Source organism: Micromys minutus, assembly GCF_963924665.1.
Source record: "Micromys minutus genome assembly, chromosome: 2".
Classification (NCBI taxonomy): Eukaryota; Metazoa; Chordata; class Mammalia; order Rodentia; family Muridae; genus Micromys; species Micromys minutus.
In genome coordinates, this window is record NC_137971.1 from 54,202,778 (window position 1) to 54,216,745 (window position 13,968).

General features: G+C 41.0%; 1 protein-coding gene across 6 annotated transcripts in view; it reads left to right on the forward strand.

The window, feature by feature from the left end:
* PPP6R3 (protein phosphatase 6 regulatory subunit 3) overlaps positions 1-13,968 on the forward strand; it is a 105,110-nt gene that overhangs the window by 67,110 nt on the left and 24,032 nt on the right. For all 6 annotated transcript variants that reach the window (XM_080912382.1, XM_080912385.1, XM_080912386.1 and 3 more), the window contains 5 exons: positions 824-976; positions 2,332-2,481; positions 3,819-3,883; positions 5,858-5,973; positions 7,986-8,071. In XM_080912382.1, coding sequence (XP_080768508.1) covers positions 824-976; positions 2,332-2,481; positions 3,819-3,883; positions 5,858-5,973; positions 7,986-8,071 — 570 coding nt within the window. The remainder of the gene's footprint in view (positions 1-823; positions 977-2,331; positions 2,482-3,818; positions 3,884-5,857; positions 5,974-7,985; positions 8,072-13,968) is intronic.

Below are 13,968 nucleotides of genomic sequence, written 5' to 3' on the forward strand. Positions count from 1 at the left end.
ACATAGCTAAGTTTCTTGTTGAGACTTCTTTTTCACCCTAGCAATGAGCGACACTCATAGTTTCACTCTGTGATAAAGTGTGTAAGTGGATTCAGGGAGTATTTTAAAAAGCTTCTTTAATAGATTAATGAACTTATTTGTTGTGCTAAGGATTGACTGTAGTTTTATACATGTTAAGCAAGTAGTCACCCCCAGGCACCATGAAGCTTTTTACAAAGTCTCAGAGTTTTTTGGAGTAGAACTGTGAGGCTTGGGCCAGAAGATGGGATTAGCAAGTATGAGGGTTTAGTTTAGGCAGTTGCTGGAGAGTCTGAGAAACTTGAAAATAAGACACAGGTGGCTAATTAGCATTACAGACTATGGTTTTTGTTTGTTTAAAGTTTGTGTGTGTGGGTGGGTGTGGGTGTGTGGGTGTTTGGGTGTTTCAAAAACAGATTGTAGGAACTTGTTAACTCCTATGTGCTATAGGAGATAGTGAGTCGGTAGACCTTCAGGGAGGGCAGCTTAGTGGTACATTTTAGTCTGTCATTCTTTTGTGTCAGAATGTCTAAAATTCTGCAGCATCTGTTGTGTTGTGATTTTAGATTATTGATACTCCTTTATAGACAAGAAGGGTACATCTATCGAAATTCTTAGGGCAGATACTCACTCTTTTACTGTATATGTACTATTTTCTGGCTTCTTTTAAAGATTCTGGCTACAAGGTTAGATTTCTCTCAGGGCTTAAACTGTATAGTATTAGCTAGCTTTATGCTGTGTCTGCACATGAACTTTTTGTTTATTCACTCAACTGAATTTAATTTGAAAGCTTTTTCTTCCACAGAAAAGTGTAATGAAGACTACATGGGGTATATTGGACCCGCCTGTGGGGAACACTCGGTTGAATGTAATTAGATTGATATCCAGCCTGCTCCAAACCAATACCAGCAGTATAAATGGAGACCTGATGGAACTGAACAGCATTGGAGTCATATTGGTGAGATTCCGCCTCATAGACAGTTGAAGTCATCCTTGATAGTTTCTAAGATTACAGCACAGTCTTATCAATCTACAGGGATATGATCTGGGGACAGATCTCTTTAACTGTCACCCTAAACAGTAAAACTGGTCTGAACTCAGTCTGACTTGTCCCAAGTCTGCGTGTGATGTGAAGTGCTAAAGGTGTCATCTTGTTCTGACACCCATCCACCCAGCAAAGGGAGCTCATTCCCTCCAAAGTCTAGGAGATGCTAGGAAAGCAGAAAGTACTAGAGCAGAAGAACAAAAAGGCCAGAGGCACATACGTCACTAGGCACTGGCTCGCCTCTCAGGGCCACATCCCGACACAGTTAACCCTAATAACTGTCCTCACTGCACACTTGGGCTCTGAGTAGGAAGCCTAACTTCAAACAGGAATGAGAAATTTAACAAGTTGCTATCTACAAATTGACATTGGGCTAACAGGATGAAACTGTTAGGTTAACCTAGACCCTCTTTCTCTAATAAAAATAATCGTCTGTATCACATTTCCTCATTTCAAAATGAGCCTTAATTGTGGAATTCCTGGACAGTGCAGAGCAAAGACTATGCCTGCTTGGTGGTCTGAAAAAGCAGAGCTAATTCTCCCGGCAGTCACAAAGTGAAGAGCATGAAAGTGGGCTGAGCTGGATATCTACATCACTGTAAAAACTTTCTCTTTGAGAGGGTTATGCTCATTTTGTCTTTGTGTTTCTAAAACTTTCTTCTACTTTCTAATATATTCTAGACAAACTCAAACATTCTGAATGAATAGACAGTTATATGGACTATGAAGTGGTATTTCAAACCACCCATTAAATAAAGTTTTGTTCCCTTTAATATAGGCATGTGCGTACATCTGTGCACACATGCATATGTAAGCATCATGGCCTCATATTAACATCAGACTGCATCCTTTCAGAAATCATTTCTTTTGCTATGCAGGATCTCAGACTCACACTAAGATCAGTCTTGGTAGCAAGCACCTTTACCTACTGATCCAGTATGCTAGCCTTCTACCTTGCTTTTTTGAAACTGAGTCTCAGAGACCGAGTCTCATTGACTCTGAACCTCTTCAGTTAGACTAGACTGGTTGGTCAGTAAGCTTTACCTGTTTTCACTTCCCCAGCACTGAATTACAGAGATATATGCTGCTATTCCCAGCTTTTAAGTAGGTACTGGGGAATCCAGTCATATTCTCCACTTATTCAGCAAGCACTTAACTGAAGGAATGTCTCTCCACCCTGAAAATATGTTCTTCAATTAGTACTTTGTGAAAGCTTAAAGTGGCTTCAGCATTAAGCCAACTGAAGAGACTGCACTTTTCTTCTGTAGGACATGTTCTTCAAGTACACATGGAATAACTTTCTACATACACAAGTGGAAATCTGTATTGCTCTCATTCTGGCCAGTCCATTTGAGAATGCAGAAAATGGCACCATTACTGATCAAGACTCCGCTAATGACAATTTGTTATTGAAGCATGTAAGTACTACTTCCTGTCACTGTGTTTTCCAGAGTGTGGTTAATTATGGTTGTAGGACAAACTGAGTAAATGTCCAAGTTGGAGGGTTTAGCTGTCATATGCTCATTTCACTTTGACCAGTGATTCTGTTAATCACATGAACATAACACCTCTCCAAGAACTGTCAGCTCACTTCCCTATAAATACAAGAAGTTTGAGTATACTTTATGGGAGGCAAATGAATCATAGATAATTAAGTATTACTGAAAATACTTTTTACTGTACTTCAGCACATCAGAATTTTACTTCCAGTGCTGAATAGGTGCCTAAACATGTGAAGAAACGAGTTTTATTAGTCAATGTTGAATGGTCATTCTTTATGGCCATTCTTTTAGGGTCTTTCTTGTGTTTCATAGACAGGGGGCAGAGGGTTCTTGCTGTGTAGACCAGAGTGGTTCTTGGACTCAGAAAACTTCTGGCTCTCTTGGAGCTGGGGTTATAAGCAAGCACACTGATACCTAGCTTGGGGGTCTCTTTTCTGTAAAATATGTGATTTTTTTTTTTTTGTTTGATCAGTTTTCAGAGTTCTGCATTTTTATGGTTTTATCTAATCCTGTAGTTTCTATGTGGTTTATTCCTAGACCTAGAAGGCAAAAAGGCTGGCCTGGAACATCCAGGTCACTAGAGAAGAAAAGTGCTATTGCTCATTTTTCAGCCCATAGTGGCTTCTTTTTGAATTGCTAGAGTTTCGGTATAACACAAGTTGACATTATTACAATGTTAGGATATGTTTATGGTTCTGTTGCCCACATGTAAAAGCAAAGCAAGCCAGGTATGATTGTGCATGCTTGTAAATGTAGCATTTAGGAGCTAGAGGAGAATCAGTGTGTTCCAGACCAGCCTGGCCTAAGTGAGACCCTCTCTTAAGAGGGATTACCATCCTTACCCCAAACCTCCTCCTGGTAACATAAAGCAAAGAGCAGAAAAGTAGAGCTTTGCTGCTCACTGTGGTAGTACCCTTAACAATAAGTTGCCTAGCAAGTGTTCTCTGTGGCCTGGGTCCTGATGGGGCTGCTCACTGGGGATCTGGAGTAAATAGTACCATGTTGCACTTGGGTGGGCCAGTAACTAAGAACCACATGCATTTTTATTTTATGTAAAGATCTTTTTTTTTTTTTTTTTAAAGACAGTTTCACTATAGACCAGGCTGGCCTTGAACTCACAAAGATATGCCTACCTCTACCTCTAGAGTGCTAAGGTTGAAGGCTGAGCCACCATGCTGGGTTTGCTTTAATGTTTTAATGCTTTAACCATTAGATTAATAATTGGAGTAATTAGAGTGTTCTTTCTTATTTAGCTTTTTCAAAAGTGTCATTTAATAGAGCGAATACTTGAAGCCTGGGACACAAATGAGAAGAAGCAGTAAGTAACTTGTTTTTCTTTCTTTTTCAACACAATAATTTTATTATTTGGGAATTTCACATAATACACCTCAATTGTCCTCACTTTATAGTCCTCTCAGGTGTACCCAAATCCTTGTGATCTCCACACAAAAAAGGAAAAAAAAAATATTTTCTGTGTTACTCATGTATCCACTGGAATATGGTAGACTGACTCCTAGTGGCCAGTCCCTTAAAGAAAACTGATGTTTCCCTTCCCCCACCCAGAAGCTGTCAACTGTGGAGAGCTACACATCAGCATCTCTATCATAATTTTTAAGAGTTCTACTCAATGGCTTCCCATCCGGACTGTTTCTTTGGGGGGCACAGGGGAGACTTGTAAAAATATGGAATACGTCATGAATTCGTGTGTCATCCTTGTGAAAAGACCCTGCTAATCTCTATCATTCCAATTTTAATGTATGTGCTGCTGCTGTGAGCACAGCTAACTTGTTTCTGCAAGCAGTCCAATTTGGTTTCTAATTTACAGAACATCTTACCATCTCCCCTTTGCTACTTAGAGAAAGTAAAAATAGTTACATCATAACAGATACCTTTCTATCAACCTTTAGTCAGTCCTTCCTCCTTTGAGTGAGATTCTATTGCCTTTGGAAGGCTTTCCAAGCATAGTATTGAGGTGAATAAAACAGTCAAAAGTTGATTAACCTCTCAGGGCAGAGCTGTCTGTAGGCATGCTCTTAGAGTAGAGTCTCACCACACAGGCATGCACCTAGACTTTCTTCATAGACCAGGTTTTGTAAAGCCTTAGTTAGTTGCACCCACTATTTTCTCACATAAGATGTTCTTGTGGTGGTGGCAGGGGCTAGCAGCCAGTCTTCTCAATACCCTGGGAGGTTTTACAGCATCCCCAGATTCTGAAGCAGGTAGTGTAGGGTGGGTTGCTGTGTAAGGCTGGGTGTGTTTGTATAAATGACACCACATTATTGGTTACCTAACCACCACTGTAGTCAGAACATAGAGTGCTTCCATTATTATTTACAAGTGCATTGTCCCCGGCACCATTTTCTTCCCTTTTCTCTTTGGGTCGGCATCAAATAGACTGGTGAGGCTGAGGGTAACCTTGAACTTCTGGTGCTGTCTCCTCTTCAGTTCTGGGATTATAACCATGTGCCCATGTGTGGCTTTATGAGGTGCAAGTAATTAAGCCCAGTGCTTTTAGTGCAAACTAGGCTGCGTTCTACCAGCTGAGCTTCTCAATAGCTTATGCTGTCAAGATCCATCACTGATTAAATCTGTATTCCCCTGAAGGAGCTAAGTGACTCATGGAATCAGCTTGCCTTTGTTGTTTTGGGTGGTAGTCCTGGTGTTGTTAATGGTAAACTTCATAAACATGGATGAACACAGATTAGTTTTGATGTGGTCAGTATGGGGAACTGGTCCAGTTTGTGTGGCTGTGGCAAGGGGTTTGATTAGTTGTTGCCAACAATTTTTTAAATAAACCATTGACATTAAAAGGGTCATCTTAGAAAAAGATGAGAGTAGTTGGAGAAAGTAGACTTCAGCAGAAGAAAACACTGAGGCTGAGCTCACTGGCCAGGAGGGTCTCCATCCAGAGAGTGACCGGGCACTGCCTTTCTTACCTAAGCCAGGTTTTCAGATAAGCCACTGTCTATAAAGTTTTGAGAAATGTCATTAGTGATTTGTGTCTGTCTATTAGCACAAGTAAAACTTGATGTCTTTTGGGGGAAAGGGCCAGCAAAATTCTGACCTCAGTTTTTGATCATCTTCTTAAAGTCTGAAATTCAGAATTAAAAAAAAAAATGTAAAGGCGGATTTCAGTGTCTTGGAGCATTAATGAATGTTTGCTTTAGATAGTACCAGCGATGGTGATTGTTGCTGACATTGGAATGACTGTCCTGTTACTATGCTGCCATGCTTCCTGTTAAGTTTTATGTCTTTCATCTTAGTCTGAATATTTATCCTTTCCTCTTGTCAGGGCTGAGGGAGGACGACGGCATGGTTACATGGGACACCTCACAAGGATAGCTAACTGTATTGTGCACAGCACTGACAAGGGTCCGAACAGCGCGTTAGTACAGCAGCTCATCAAAGGTACGTTATTTAACAACCTAATTAACAAGTTAGGGGTTAAAGTGTTGGGGGCAGGTTAAAAGCTATAGATGGGGTTTGTTTACATTTTAGAGACATTTTAACTTGGAGATCTTATTGTGGCTCTTGAGAATATTTTTGAACCATGTGGTCGTCAGCTGTACCTCTGCTCAGATTTTTGCTGTTCATTTGAAATCAAATGGCATGCTAGAGTCACTGTCTGTTACAGAGTACTGTTGATGGCCTGCTTTTCGTTCTGTTTTTATTTTTTAAAATGTATGTGTTCACCTTTAATCCCAGCTTTTAGAAGGCAGAGGTAGATAGATCTCTGTGAGTTTTGAGGCCAGCCTAGTCTATGTAGTGAGTTCCCAGACAGCCAGAGCTACCTAGTGAAACCCTGTCTTGAGGTGGGGTGTGGGGTCTTTGTATATAGTTGTTTTGCCAATGTGTGTGTCTGTATACCATGTGCATTCGGGTTCCATGGAGGTCAGAAGAAGATGTCAGATCTCTCTGGAACTGGACTTTATGGATGGTTGGTTGTGTGTTGCCATGTAGGTGCTGGGGATCAAACCCAGGTCCTCTAGAATAACAGCCAGTGCTCTTAACCCCTAAGCCATCTCTCCACCCCCTGACCTGATACTGTATTGTGTTTGAGTAGAGCCACTCAAACTATGGTGGTTCTTACTTTTTCTTCTGAAGCCTACTTTTTAAAAATGTATATTTGTGTTTTGCCTATATACATGTATGTACACCATGTGTACCTAGTCAGAAGAGAGCATTGGATCCCCTGCGACTTTTTTTAATGGATGGTTGTGAGCCACCATGTGGGTGCTGGGAACAGAACCTAGGTCTCCTGAAAAAGTAACAAGTGCTCTTAAGCACTGACCCATCTCTAGCAGCTAGAGTCTGGCCTATTCTCCCTGAGACACTATAACACTATCAGTGTTTCTTCAGTGTCTCCGTTACTAAAATGAGAAGACTAGATCCTAAAGGATTCTTTTTCTATTAGCATTTAAATTTAATCAGCCCAAAGTGACTTGTACACAAGCCTTCTACACAAGCCTCAGACCACAAGTTCATATTGACAGAATGAGAATACCAAATGCTCTGACCTGCAGGATCTGACCCAGCAGGAATAACTAGTTCTGAGACATTTTTGAATGTGAGAAATAATCTTTGTTCAAGGAGTGGTGCTCTGTCGGGTGCACTGAAAGCCTAATTCTCACTCAGTGACAGAAAAACTGAGGCTGGCCCACCTGTAATTATGCTTCTTCAGAAGTACAAGCCTCTTCTTGAAGTTACTCCTTGTGGTTCATATTCTTATCAAGGAGAGAGGGCCATGTGTGTTAAGGCTTGTTTTTTCCTGGAAGTTCCTGTGTGAGTTTGTACCTATGTATGGTTGCTTAAACCAGAGTTGTCAGATGACCCTCTCTGTAGATTGACCTGTAAGGTTTATACATAGGATTTCATTTCTGAGAAAAACTATTAAAGTTTTTCTAGAAAGTTGAATTTTGCTATAGAACATCTCTTCATGTTTTGTTTATGGCATACAAGTGCAGTTGCCACAGCCAATAGTCAACAGGGTTCCATGGACCATTCATCAGTCCAGTGTCTGTCATAGGATCCCAGCAAAGTACAGAAGCTAGTATTTGTAAGGTTTCTTAAACTTGACCACACAAACAGTTCTTACCCTGCCCAAAGATCTGTCCTTGTTCTGAAGAGTTGTTTGGAGATTTTAAAAAAAAGTCTTTGCTTTCAGCAGAGCAGTTGTTAGTAATTGCTGCATTGCAACTCTTGACCAGATCAAGCCAACAGTATTGGTGGGGTGGGGCTGTTGGTTGGGGCTCAAAAGTCTCTTGACTGTCATTCTTTTGGACCACTGGACTGGCCATAGCCTGGACTTCAGCTCATTGGACTCCGCTGAATACTATTCATATGACTACTCTTTGAGACTGTGCACTCTCATCCCTCTGGGTCACTGTGTGATAATGCTTTTTTCCTTTTTTACTCTAAAGATCTTCCCGATGAAGTCAGGGAGCGATGGGAGACATTCTGCACGAACTCCTTAGGAGAGACGAACAAGAGGAACACGGTAGATCTAGTAGGTTTCACAGGTTCCATTTCTGGGGTTTTTGGTGCTCTCAGCCATTGCCTGTTTACTTGAAAAATGTTAAAGACTGTACATTAGGCCCAGTGAATGTGGGCTGAAGAAAAGCTTGTGACTCTTTGCAGGAAGAGAATAGTAGTCACAGCATCCTTGATTTGTTCATTTACCTCCTAGGGACCTACCTTGCATGGCAAAAAGGTACTAAAAAGCCACCCATGTTCACTGCAGTCCACAACAGTGTCTTGTCTCGCTTGGGTCCTGCTCCCTTAGCACCTCAGCACCATCTTCTCTCTGCCTTCCTCCTGTTCTGTTGCTTTGTGCTTTGTGCTTCAGGTCACTCTGAGTGCTTATAACCCCAAACATTCCCATGGATGTATCTAGTATTATGGAGTTCAATTTATTCACATTTTAGAACATTTTTTGGAGCTATAAAATGACTCTGAAACTCCAGCTTTAGAATGTTGAACTGAAATAGTATTTTCAGCCAGGGAATAATGGCATTGATAATTTTTAAAAATTATATTGGACTTTGGAATGTGTTCTTGTTTTTTTTATGTATTTATTTTTTAATTTTTGAAAATATTTATTTACTTAACATATCTGAGTATACTGTAGCGATCTTCAAGACACACCAGAAGAGGGTGTCAGATCCCATTACAGATGGTTGTGAGCCACCATGTGGTTGCTGGGAACTCAGGACCTCTGGAAGAGCAATCAGTGCTCTTAACTGATGAGCCATCTCACCAGCCCAAGAAGGGCACTTTTAATAAATGCTACATCTACATAGCTGGATGACTTGGGCTTTCCTGTACTAGTCAGTTGATTAAAATAATTGAGGCTGGGTTTGAGTGGCTGAGTGCTCTGAAGAGTTCTGCTGGTCTGTGTTGAAATATTTTGTTGCTGGTTGAGCTCCCACATAAATTCTACTGTAGGGATGTAGCCAGCATGTTATTCTTCATTTTTTGTATATAAGTGAGTATTTTATTTGTGACACTTTTAAAATTATCCACCTGTGATTGATTTTGTTTCCTTTTTTGAGCTAGAGTCTCATGAAGTAGTTCTGCCTGGCCTGTTTTTTTTTTTTTTAATCCACTTAAAACTTGTTTCCAAACTGTAAAAAAAGCAATTTTCTTGTGACATACTAGTATATGCCTGTAATCCACCGGAGGATCAGAAGTTTGAGGCTGGGGCTAGCAGATGAGTTGCTATATAAAACACTTGGTGTGGGAACCTAAAGACCTGTATTCAGTCCCCAGGGCCTATGTAAGAGCTGGGTGTGGAAGTGCATGCTTGTAACCCAGCATTAGGGAAGTCAGGATGAGCCCAGCCTAGTGGAAATGATGAGCTCCAGGTCATAAACCTCTGACCTGTATAGGTACCCACCCGTACATGCACTGCACCTGCAGAGACACACAGGTGCAAGAGAAATCCAAGTCTTTCAGGGTGGCCTTAGCTACTTTGCAGGTTTGAGGCCTGAACTACATGAATAGCTCCCCTCCTACCCTGATCCCTTCCCCGCACCCAGAAAAGCTTTAATCTTAGGTAACTACAGCAGATTACTTAGAAAGCAGTCTGTAGTAAAGGAGGGTACCATTGCTGCTCACACAGTCAGTTCTCAGCTGTTGGGCATGCTGTCAACAGTCCAAAAGAGACTCATTTAGTGAGTGCCTGAGTGAGAGCAGCACGTGCTGGCTCCACCCATCTTGGTGAACACCGTCTTTTACCAGAGAAGAGTTCTATTCTCCCTGAGATGTCAGTGTTCTTAGACCACAGATACTCTCAGTAGGAAGTCATTCCCAGTAGGCTGGGGAGAAGCCAGCCTGCATAGCAAGATGTTGGTTGTAGAGCAATCAGCAGACAGGATAGTTAAATGGTGCTGTGGGTAAAAGCTCCTGCTGCCAAGCTGCACCTCAGGTTGATCCCTGGAACAACATTGTTGGAGCAGGTAACTCCCTACAAGTTTTTGTGCCATGGTGTGTGTGTGTGCCCATCCCAAAAAACCAAATTTAATCAACTAATCAAGCAATTAATTAAAAGATCTTGAAGCATGTTGATATCCTGTTGGGTTGGTTTCTCTCCCAGTATTTTGCTGTGTTGACATTGTTGGGTTTGCTTAAGGCCTTTTCAGTTCTTTGGCCCCAGAGACTTTCTCCATGTTTCTGTATTTGCTGTAAGCCCTTCAGGTAGGGAATTTTTCAAAACTACAGATTTTTCTTTTTAAAAAGAAAATATTTATTTTATGTATATGAATACACTATACACTGTAGCTGTCTTCAGACATACTAGAAGAGGACATTGGATTCCATTGCAGAAGGTTATGAGCCACCATGTCATTGCTGGAAATTGAACTCAGGACCTCTGGGAGAGCAGTCAGTGCTCGTAACCACTGAAACATCCCTCCAGCCCCCAACTACAGATCTTTCTTAAAGATTGAGGATAGTCTAGCTACCAAAGATGGTTTAGCTATTTATTTCCTTCAGGTTATTTTTCTCCCCAGAATATATTCACTTTATTTTGGTGGGGTTAGGCACATGTTTTAGGAGGGCAATAGGCTATTAGAGATAACTGCTATAAATATAATTTGGTAAATAGCATGGGCCATATTTATCCTTGAAAAGGTGACAGTGCCAATGAATGTAGTTTATGGTCTTAGTAAAAGCACATTCACCAGTGGAATTACTCAGTTGAGTAATAGATGAATATGCCAAATAGACACCTGGATCTGCTGCCTTACATGCTTGCTTTCAAGATGGTTCACATGCCTCTGCAGTGTTGAGGAGTGTTCATAACTTGAATTACTATGTTGGTATATTGCTTTGGCCATTTGTATTTTAATGTTAACAAAAAGATAGCTTCTACTCCCCCCGGCCCCCACCCTACCATGTCATCATAAGCTCTGTGGGCCCTGGCTCCTGTGGCTCCCATTGCAGCATTCAACTCAGCACTAAGGTGGAGATCAAAGCATTTACAATGAAGCCAAATATGTGTTCAGTAGGTTCCTGTGCAGCCACTGTTTGTGAGGGAGCTAGAATGTTAAAAATAGTATGCTTGGGCCTGGGTTGTTGGTTTAGTTTTGTTTTTATAGTATTTCAGTTTGTAGCCCAGGTTGGCCTCAAACTCTGAGTTTGTGCCTCATCCTTTCAAATGTTTGGATTACAAGCATGCACCACCATACCCAAGTTTAAAATTTGGTGTTTTAGTTTCATCTGAATTTTGCCTAAACCTCCAAACTAAAAATTGATAAGGATTTAGATAAAAATGGAAAATAGATAATGTTTTGTACAAACTTTGAGAGATTGAATTTGTCTCAGGCTTTACTTATCTCTCCTGTGAAGAGAGTATTTTATAAGCACTACTATTTTCTTACCATCATTGACAGGGCCTGGAGGTAGTGTGGAGTGATAGGCATGTACTTGTGTGAATTTACTGTCAATGTAGCCAGCCAAGATGTGAGCAAGATTGTTTGTTCTCAGCCCTAGAGGTGGCAGGAACTTAGAGTTCCAGTAAGGAGCTTATGGTAGCATCTCTTGCTAATGAGTCTCAGCAGTCTCTTTTTAGGGTGTTGTTTTGGAGCCTTGTTAGAGCAGTCACTCAGTTGCTCCTGCTCTAACACATTGGCAGTGCCTAAATGCTGTCATAGAAGAGTATGCACACTTACGTACTCATGCTAGTATTAGTTATAAAGTAGGCATTTGAGTGCTTGCAGTGCCAGGCTTAGAGGATGTTACTTAGAACTTACTAAGAGGGGGAGTAATAGAAGCTCTGGACACAGGACTTTGTCTAATAGCCTGTTCTGGGTCATAGTGCTGAGGATCTAGTACCAGGGAGCAATTGGGAGTTCCAGATGTATATTGTCAGTAGACTGGTGAGATGCTGGCCCAACAGGTAAGCACATCTGAAGATCTGAACTTTATCTTTAGAGCCCATGAGAATATGGAAGGTTAGAACTTACTAAACAGTTGTCCTCTAGCCTGTACATATGTATTATGATACTTTTATACACACACCACACTACACAGTGAGACACAGGCAGACTAATAATAAACTTTTAAACCTCACTCAAAGAAGACTTAATTGTAGGTAGTGTAGCCTGCAGAGAGGGAAACAAAGTACAAAGACTGCAAGTGTGTGCAGTAGGTAGGTACAGAATCTCTGCAGCTGTTGTGTTAGCCCAGATAAGGGTGGAAGTGAGGACAGATGCAGACTGTGGGACTATAGCTTTGTGTCTGGATAAGATAAGAAACCACTAAGTTTAGATATAAAAAGTGACATAATTCCATCTACCTGTGGGAAATTTTCTGTGGCTTTTGGGCCAAACGTAGACTCAACACAGAATAAGCTGCCTCATTGACATTAACTCACTAGCTGATGGTAGAGTAGTGAGAAGTAGTAGGGCAGTGCACTGTGAGGGCAACTAAGCCGCTGTGAAGAAGATAAAAAAAAAAATACAGCCAAGGTTTTAGCTGAAGGAGCAGGAAGCTGGCTTCTGGGGGTTTTTTGTTTTGTTTTGTTTTTTGTTTTGTTTGTTTGTTTTAAGCTTCTGGTGCCTTTGAACTGTTGAGTGTGTGGTGTAGATCTAGAGCCCAGGCTTCAGAGATGGTAATGAATGGGTTGGAATTCTGATCCCCCCCCCCAAGGCAATGAAATCCTCTTGAATTCATTTCATTCTTTCAGATTCTTATGGTGTGGGTGTTACACCCTCCATTAACACAGCTGAAGGTCTGCCTACAGTGTATTGTTAGTAATCATAATTGGTTAAAACTGTCTTGTAAACTGTGTACCCAGTGATGTTCACTGAGGCAAAAGGATCCTTAGTTCAAGGCTTTCCTAGACTATGTAATAAGACCCTGATTCTAAAGGCTAAGGCATTATAAACACTTCCCTGGAAAGAGGTGCTTCATAACAACAGTGTAGCAACCCATGTAAAGGAGTCACGTGGCTGGCACTGACTAATTGCTCCACAAAAGTTTCTTTTTTATTTAATGGCATGATTAACTCTTCCTTTTTATAGAGAACAAAAACCTATGGCAGTGTTTTTTAACCTTCATGGTGCTGTAACCCTTTAATTTAGTTCCTCATGTTGTGGTGACCTCCATAAAGTTATTTTGTTGCTACTCCATAACTGTAATTTTGCTGCTGTTATAAATTGTAATATAAATATCTGATATGTGGGATATCTAGTATTTGATCCCCAGAGGGATTGAGAAGCTTGGGTTGAGAATTTAGCGGCTGGAGTCTTTGTAACATAGCTGCACTTAGACAGGAGGACTCCTGGGAGCAGCCAAGTCTCTGCTGGCTCATTCTGGATAGCTAACTCATTCTTTAAAATTGTCCTGTTTCTGTGTCCGATACTTTGGTTGTAACCAAGTATACATTGGGTTAGCATGATACGTACTGGCTTGCTAATGTCAGACTGTGAAGCACAGCCTCAAAGTTAGCAGAGGAACACTTATGTTTTACTTAAGTTTAGAACAAGTGTTTACCTAGAACAGAAAAGCACAAGCCTATAATTCCAGCTCTTGTGAAGCTGAGTGAGCTAGGTAGATCTACCCCTGAGGCAAGCCTAGGCTACATACTAAGCTAGTATAGAGAACTCAAGAGACTTCTGTGTAAGTGACCTTAAGAAATAAAACATTTTCTTCTAGAATTTTACTGACCTTCATTGCTACCCGTGGTAGCCTTGAGATCTTCTGTTTGTTTTTAAGTTACAGAGAGTTGACTACTTATTTTCTGTGGGGCAGAAAGGGCACATTTTCAGAGGGTCTTTTATTGATCAGGGAACTGTTGAATGAGTATTTGTGACTAGTGCCTTTACTGGTATAGGCAGGAAAGTCAAGAAGGAAGTAAAATGCTTATCTATAAGGTTGACCTTTCTCATGGCTCGTAGAACA